We start from the raw sequence: 8,865 nt of genomic DNA on the forward strand, positions 1-8,865 counted from the left end.
TGAAAACAACAATGAACAGCAGTTATTATTGTATTGAGGTCTATCTGTCCCTTTAGAGGCATTAATATTTGCTTTATATATCTGGGCGCTCCAATATTGGGTGCATATATATTTACTTTATATCCACTTGCTGAATCGATCCCTTTATCATCATATAATGTTGGTCTCTTTTTATAATTTTTTATTTAAACTCTATTTTATCTGATAGAATTATAACTACTGCTGTTCATTTTTGTTTTCTATTTGTGTGAATATCTTTGTCCATCTCTTTATTTTTAGTCTATGTTTCTTTACTGGTGAACTGAGTTTCTCAAAGACAGCATATAGGTAGGTCTTGTTTTATAAAGAGGCATTAATATTTGCTTTATATATCTGGGCGCTCCAATATTGGGTGCATATATATTTACAGTTTTTATATCCACTTGCTGAATCGATCGCTTTATCATCATATAATGTTGGTCTCTTTTTATAATTTTTTATTTAAACTCTATTGTATCTGATAGAATTATAACTACTGCTGTTCATTTTTGTTTTCTATTTGTGTGAATATCTTTGTCCATCTCTTTATTTTTAGTCTATGTGTCTTTACTGGTGAACTGAGTTTCTCAAAGACAGCATATAGGTAGGTCTTGTTTTATAATTAATTCAGCCAGTCTGTCTTTTAAATGAGGAATTTAATCCATTTACCTTCAGTGTTGTTTTGTTAAGGTATGGTCTCATTCCTTACATTTTGTTAATTTTATTAAAGTTGTTCCTTTAGTTGAAATATCCTTTGTTTCTTTCTTCCTCTTTTATTGTTTATCTTTGCTGTTTGGTGGTTTTCTATAGTTGTAAGATATAATTTCTTTCTTGTTTGTGTATCTGCTGTACTGGTGAGTTTTATTTTTTGCTTCTTTTCATGATTATAGTTATCATCCTTTTTTTCCCAAATGTAGAACTCCCTTAAGGATTTCTTGTAGGTCTGCAAGAAATCCTTAAGGGAGTTCTAAATCTATTCATGGTGAGTACCTTAAGTTTTTGTTTGTGTGGGAAATATAGTGTTTCTTTTTCATTTCTGGAGGATAACTTTACTGGGAATATTATTCTTGGCTTGCAGGGTTTTTTCTTTCAGCACTTCAAATATGTCGTTCCATACTCTCCTGACCTGTAAAGTTTCTGCTGAGAAATCTGCTGATAGTCTGATTAAGATTCCCTTATAGATGACTTGATGCTTTCTCTTACTGTTTTTATAATTCTCTCTTTGTCTTTGAGTTTTGACAGTTTGACCACATATGCCTTGGAGAGGACCTTTTTGTATTAAGTCTGCTGGGAGATCATTGAGTCTCTTGGATTTGGACATTTGTACCTCTCCCAAACTTTGGAATTTTTCAGCTATTAGTTCATTAAATAGGTTTTCAAAGTCTTTTTCCTTTGATTCCCCACTGGAACATCCAAAATGCAAATGTTTGTATGCTTAAAGAGTCCTATAAATCTCATATTCTTTTTCATTCTTCATCATCATTATTATTATATTTTGTCTGACTGGGTTATTTCAAAAAACCTGCCTTCAGGTTCACAAATCCTTTCTTCTGTTTGATCTAGCCTGTTGCTTGAGCTCTTGGGAATTTTTTAATTTCATTTAATGAATTCTTCAGTTTTAAGATTTCTGCTTGGTTCTTTTTTTATGATATCTATCTCTTTGTTGAATTTCTCATTCAGATCATGAATTATTTCTCTAATTAGTTGAATTGTCTGTCTATATTCTCTTGCATCTTGCTGAGTTTCCCTAAAGTGGTGGTGGTTTTTATGATATCTATCTCTTTGTTGAATTTCTCATTCAGATCATGAATTATTTCTCTAATTTGTTGAATTGTCTGTCTATATTCTCTTGCATCTTGCTGAGTTTCCCTAAAGTGGTGGTGGTGATGATGATGATGATGATGATAATGATGATGATTTTGAATTCCTTTTCAGGCATTTTGTAGGTTTTCTTCTCTTTGGAGTCTTCTTCTGGAGTATGATTGTTATCTTTTGGGGGTGTCATTTTTAAAAATTTTTTTCATGTTTCTCATATCCATAGATTGATGTCTGAGCATCTGGTGGAACAGTCACTTCTTCTAATTTTCTGGAATAATTTTTGAATTGAAAGACTTTCCTGTAAATGTTTCTGTAGTGTCAGTTGGGTAGGGTGTTTTAGATTTAGTTCTGGGTGTTCTTCATATGATTTCTTCAACCATTCAACATTGGAGTTGTCTGCTAGTGCCTTTGTAGCCTAGGCACTGGAATGCTGAACAGCTCCTTGCTGGAATGGTGACACTGGGTCAGACTGCTGGGGCTGCTGGCAGGACTTTGAGCCCCTGCAGGTGCTCTGGTACATTCAGTGACTGCTCAGCTGAAGTCGGTGACCCTTGGTGGGGTTGCTGGGGTTGATGTTGCAAATTTAGCATCCTGGGAGAGGTGTTATGGCAGTCAGCTATTCCTCCACTAAAGTGAGTGGGGTTGCTGGGGTAGTGGATGGGACCACAGACTCCTGGGAGAAGCACTGGGGTGCTCTGTAGCTCCTCAGGTGGAGCGGCCAGCCCTGGGGAGGTGGGGGTTTGCTGGGGCTGTGTCCTAGACCTTGGTCTTCCAGGAGAGGCACTGACAGATTCTCAGCCTCCACAGGTGTAATAGATGACACTGGGCAGAGTCAGTGGGGTAGTTGGCAAGATCTCAGGCCCCCAGGAGAGGCAGCTCTGCAGGTGGAGTGGGTAGCTCTAGGCAGGTTTGTTGGTGTGGTGCTGTATTGGGTTTCTGTGTCCCCTATGGTAGGTATTTGGGCAATTCACTGAAAAGAGCAGGGCTTCGGGGTGGCAGAAGGCCCCAATTGGTTGGTTCTCAGGCTCTGCAAAGTGTGAGCATTGGCTCCTTTTGTCCTGGGGGTGGCCTGCCCACTGTGCTGGACTACCTGATCCCAGAGGTGCAGGGCACTGGATGGGTTCTAGTGCTGGACTCACAGCGTGATGTAGTGTTGAGGGTACTTTAGGGATGTGGAGATGCCAGAGGTATTGGGCACCAGGGCAGAATGCACTCTGATGTTGGCTCCCATCCCCAAATGTGGCCATGTGCCATGACAGCCTGGGTTCTAGGGGATGGGGGAGCTTAGTGTGAATTCCCTCTTTGGAATGATGCAATCATGTGGGCTCCAAGCAGCTCCGTATACTGGGCTCATGGCCTGCAAAGGCTGTGTGGTGCTCTTGTAGCTGAGATCGCAGGTGTCGTGGGAATGTAAATTGTTGGGGACTTTTCACTTACCTTCTCCCCTTAGTAAGGTATCTCTCCTGTTTCCAAGTGGTCCCAGACAGGTGCTTCACTTTTCTTTCTGTGCTGCCACCCTGAGTTTCTGAACTTCAGGGGGTCTTCTTCCCTGTTTTGCTGAATTCTGTACTTACACAAGCCTAGATGTTATAGCCTTCCACAAACCTAGGCTATATGATATGGTCACCATCATATATGGAGTTTGTCATTGACCAAAACAGTTACGTGGTACATGGCTATATATTAATTTATAAGGCTTTATATTTGTTTTATGTACTTTTTAGTATGAGCGTTATATTTCTCACTAAAAATGCTTCAAACCAAAATAAGTAGAACATTTTGTTGTAGAATTTGGATCATTTTTCAGTTTCAGATATTTCAGTTGTAAAATTTGGATGAAATAATTCCATTAATCTCCTTTTAAAAATCTGAGTAAGCAAAATATTCATGACACTGCATATTTGTGTAAAGCCCTAGTGTTATGTGGGTTTATATTTATCTATTTTAAATGTTACTCTCTTAGTACTGTTCAATCATACTTGTATCATTTGTTTGAATTTTTTTTATTGAAATAATTTTTTTTTCATTTTGTACAGATAGTTGTACAGGCACTGCAGTGTTCCCACTACACGATTCTTTGGCAGTTGGTGAAAATTACTGATGGTTCTCCTTCCAAAGTAAGTAAAAGTTTCTATAGGCAGAAGGGTTATTACTAAAATACCAATCTTGCTTAATTCATTATATAATAATTTATTGTTATCTGTTATATAAATTATTATAAACTTTAATAAACACATGACTTATTTTTATCAGTTCTTGCTTTATCTTATGAGTAAGGATGTACTTACCTCTTTTGGAAGGTAGCCAAAGTCTTCAAGCTGTAGAAACATAGTTGTATATATATATGCACAAGGTTAAAATTCATGTAAGAAATAACTGTACTCGACATGAGAGCTCTGATAGGTGACATGTTTTTAAAAAGAGAATAATATTGAAAGGCAGTAAGTAGTACGTATAAAAATAGCTTTTGATTCTGGAGGTATGGCATCTAGGGGCCCAAAGTGAACAACTCTCTTTATGTTAAAAACAACTTAAAATCTTGGATGAAATTTTAAAACTATTTTTTAAAATCTATCTCCATGATCGTTTAAAATAAAAAGGAATATACAGGCCAGAGATTAAGTGAAAGTAGGATCTAAGGAAAGTCAAAAAGAGCACTGAAGCCTGCTTCACTTTAAGGATCTTTTCTAATCTTAGACAAGTCCAAGGCCCTTCCAAGGTAGAAAGTCATTAGTGGCCACATCTTCCTGATAACGTTGAGATCCTAAAAAGCTACTTGCAACACAAGGGAAAAATAGCCTGTCTTAAAATTTTGTCATTGATTAAAGGGGGAAAAAGTAGGTTTCCCATGGAAGTTTATAACCATGTACTAGCTTTTACTTAGGTTTTCACCCTAAGTTCATACTATTTCAATGGTAAAAAAGAAAGAAAAAGAAACAAGTTGGGAGTTTGATTTTAAGTGTTTTGTTTTGGTGGTATCCCCAAGCACCTAACAATCAAATCTAAATCTCTTCAAAAGGAACTTGTCTTAAAGAATTTCCACAAATAAAATTTTAAGAGTGAACTCATAGTAGAAAATCATTCAATGCAAAAGAAAACAAGAAACCATGAAGAGAACCATTAAGAGAATTAGACAAAAAGTACTTCACACATTCGAATTATCTGACACAAATATAAAATAAATGTTTCAGTTGTTTCATGAAATGAAAGAGGCATGAACGAACATACGATTAAAAAGCAAACATTTGATTTAAAAAACCGAAAGATATTAAGATGTTTACATATCTTCATCTTAACAAAACAGAAGCTGTTTAACCAGTAAAGAAAATTAATATATTTGCATATAAAACCAACACCTTGATATGGAGCATTCTTTCTCAGAAAAAGAATTTTTGTTTTCCTCTCTGATTAATAATTTGAAGACTTCACTGCATTTGGAAAGTATTTGGTTTTTTCCTGGTTTTGTTTTTAGTTAGAAGAATGCTAATTATATTTGTTACCCTCATGATTTTTCTATTTTATTGACAATTTCAGTCTTGAAAAGCAAAAATTAAAGTTAACTTTCTTTTTTTTTTATTAGTGACAAAAGCCACTTTAAAAATGTGTGTTTTTTGAAATATTCTTTAATATAGTAAAATAAAAGATTAATTTATATATGATACACAATTTTATTCCTTTTTTTTTAATCTGGTTAAATTTTATTCCTTTTTTTTTTAATCTGGTTAAATTTTTATTTTCCATTTTTTTCCTTGGACATGATTTTTGTTGTCTGAGTTAATTGTATTTTGGCTGAATATTGATTATTGCATTTAGTAAATTTAGAATGCATACTTACCTATAAATTTAGCATAATTAATGGTTAATTCCTTCTGTAAATCTAATTTAAATTTTATTCTCTTACAATTATATTCCATAATTGGAGTGAGAATCTATATTCTTAAACCTACGTATTTGCATGTTTCCTATTTTTTAAATCCTGTTACAACAGAATTATTTTGAGATTTTGTTTGCCTTTCTATTTAATTTTTGTCTGTCACATTCTCCTAATAAGAAATAACTTCATTTTTGGCATCAGTCATACTGAATATTTCATGGTTGCCATTGCCACATTGGCAGTGCAGATTTTGTGATCAGCACTGATTTTCTTTATGCCAGAAAGAAGGCTGCAACATCATTTAGGTACTTTATTATTCACTTGATTTCCATTTGTAGTTTTGTATACATTTATATCATATGTGACATTTTTCTTGCTTGGGTGTCTCTCATGTTGTTTCTTCTGATTTTGAAGTTGTTGGTAATTTTATTAATTCTAAGTATATTTAGTAATCATTGTGTATCAATTGTGTCTGTAGTTTAAGAGTAAGTTCTCAAGATACACACAAACTTCAGAATTTATCTTGTATTGCTTAGATTTCTCCTTTTATAACATCTAATGACTTTTATATGTAATAATTACTAGACCAGGAATTGCCAAACTTTTTGATCCCCTATGTGATATAGGATATGTTTGAAAATTAAAGAGCCATGTACATAAGCTTTGTACCACAAATTTTATATGTAATAATTACTAGACCAGGAATTGCCAAACTTTTTGATCCCCTATGTGATATAAGATATGTTTGAAAATTAAAGAGCCATGTACATAAGCTTTGTACCACATGATCTATATTATTAGCATAATAATTGATAAGACATCAACTTTCTAACTATAGTTCTAGCCATATCATTAACTTGCATAACCTTGAGGCAAATCACTTAAAGTAATTTTAAAGTAGATAGTTTATGTCAAAGCATTTTATGAATTGTAAAGTTCTTTCCAGACATTAGTAATTTAAAGTAGATAGTTTATGTCAAAGCATTTTATGAATTGTAAAGTTCTTTCCAGACATTAGTAATTTAAAGTAGATAGTTTATGTCAAAGCATTTTATGAATTGTAAAGTTCTTTCCAGAAGTTAGTAACAACTAATCAAAAAATCTTTTATCTGTGTCTCAGGTTACTTATTTATAAAATTGAAAGTTGTATTGTGCCAGTTTTTTCTAGCTCTAAAATTCTGCAATTTATGCTAAGTCTAATGACTGCTGTACTGAAAATGTTTAGATACACAAGAATCTCATCAGTGGTTACCTCTGGAAAACAGAATTTCTTTGCAGGCAGGCATAGCAGGAGACAGATTTACTTTCCACTTTATACTTTTTGATACTGTTGGAAGGGTTGTTTTTGTTGTTGATGATGCTTAACAGTGATAATTTATCACAAAAAAATAATTTTTAAAAATTGCTAGAACAAAATCATCTTGATTCTCCATTCTAATCTCAGGTTTTAGTTTATCATATATAACTCACTGTTAAGCTGGAATGAATTCTAGAAAAATGCTTAGTGTATTCTATGTCTTATTTGCTGTAGCAACATTATTCTGTTGTTTATAAATGTAACGTTAGAGCTGTACAGGGATTGGAAATGATTTGTTGAAACCTTTTCACTTTAGATGAGGCCTAGAAGGGGATAATATTATTATTACCTTGTTGGTGTTTTACATCTACTAAATCACATAAACATAAATTCTCTAATTTAATTAAATCTTTGTAATAATCTTGTAAAGTTTATGTTATTATAATCCCATTTTATAGGTTGGGAACCTGAGCCTTATGGAGATTGGTATTGCCTAAAATCACAGATTTATAGTACAAGTCTTCTGAATCTCAATTTGGTGGTCTTTCTGTTAAATTCTTGTAATAGGCTTTCAGTACAACTATTCCTGGAGGATTTTGTTGTGTGGTTGTTTTGGTGGTTTTTAAAAACAGATTTTTTTTTTCCTTTTTGTCTTTTTTACTGACCGGTAACAGGATCACAACCCTTGGTGTTGCGCCCATACCGGGGACCGGCAACAGGATCGCAACCCTCGGTGTTGCGCCCGTACCGGGGACCGGCAACGGGATCGCAACCCTCGGTGTTGCGCCCACACTGCACTCAGCCAGTGAGCGAGAACGGTCTCCACATGGGATCCGAGCCCTCGGCGGGAGGAGTGCCACCGCGCTCCTAAGCGGCGCACTCTCCAGTGCGCCACCCGGCCGGCCCTAAAAACAGATTTTCTAAAGGCAAATTGGTTGGCTCCTCATTGAACACAAACTGACAAAATCTGTTAATCAGTTGGGTGTAACACAGTTATGTCACATAGCTAGGTTTCTTTTATCATTCTGTATTCCTGAGGGCGTGTAGATGAGAACTTACTGTGATTTTAAATGGCTCTGTTTGTAATGCCAATGGCTTACAGTTAAAGTAAATGGAGGACATTGGTTTTTTTTGTTTGTTTTGTTTGTTTGTTTTTTGTTTCTTTTTAAAAAGATGACCGGTAAGGGGATCTTAACCCTTGGCTTGGTATTGTCATCACCACGCTCAGCCAGTGCGCGAACCGGCCTTCCCTATATGGGATCCGAACCCGGGGCCTTGGTGTTATCAGCACCGCACTCTCCCGAGTGAGCCATGGGCCGGCCCCTAAGGTAGAGTGGTTTTTATATATTGGGCTCCATTACTTGGGTATCTGCTCATTGTAAAAAAAAAAGAAAAATATAAACAAAATAAAACTCCCAAATCTTACCACCAGTGGTTACCCACTGTTAATATTTTGGTGTCCTATTTTCTTTTCCTCCCCCCCACCCCCCTTTTTTTTTCCTGGCCTGTACAGGGATCAAACCCCAGACTTTAGTGTTATCAGCACCTCTCTCCAGCCAGCTGAGCTAACTAGCTAGCCTGAGTGCATTTTCTTTTAGTACTTGTTCTTACATATATTTCTAATTTTACTGAGATCATAATGTATTTACAGTTTTGTGTCTTCTCTCCAGTTAACATAAAAATTTCTTCAGTTAAGAAGAAATGTTTATAGAGAATATTTTTAACGTATGCATAGTAGTCCATTATGTAGCTTATACCATAATTTATTTTACCATTCAACATTCAGATATTTAGGTTTATTTTATTTTATTTTATTTATTTATTTTTTTTTTAAAGATGACCGGTAAGCGCGATAGGG

General features: G+C 35.0%; 1 protein-coding gene across 1 annotated transcript in view; it reads left to right on the top strand.

Moving 5' to 3' along the window:
- Positions 1–2,790: 2,790 nt before the first annotated feature.
- Positions 2,791–8,865, top strand: part of LOC103606112 (cohesin subunit SA-1-like) — a gene marked incomplete at its 5' end in the record, with an annotated part of 50,546 nt that continues 44,471 nt past the window's right edge. Inside the window, 2 exons of the mRNA XM_008590702.1 lie at positions 2,791–2,995; positions 3,873–3,953. Of these exons, the coding sequence (XP_008588924.1) occupies positions 2,791–2,995; positions 3,873–3,953 (286 nt within the window). The remainder of the gene's footprint in view (positions 2,996–3,872; positions 3,954–8,865) is intronic.

Source organism: Galeopterus variegatus, unplaced genomic scaffold (genome assembly GCF_000696425.1).
Source record: "Galeopterus variegatus unplaced genomic scaffold, G_variegatus-3.0.2 Scaffold6308, whole genome shotgun sequence".
Taxonomy (NCBI): domain Eukaryota; kingdom Metazoa; phylum Chordata; class Mammalia; order Dermoptera; family Cynocephalidae; genus Galeopterus; species Galeopterus variegatus.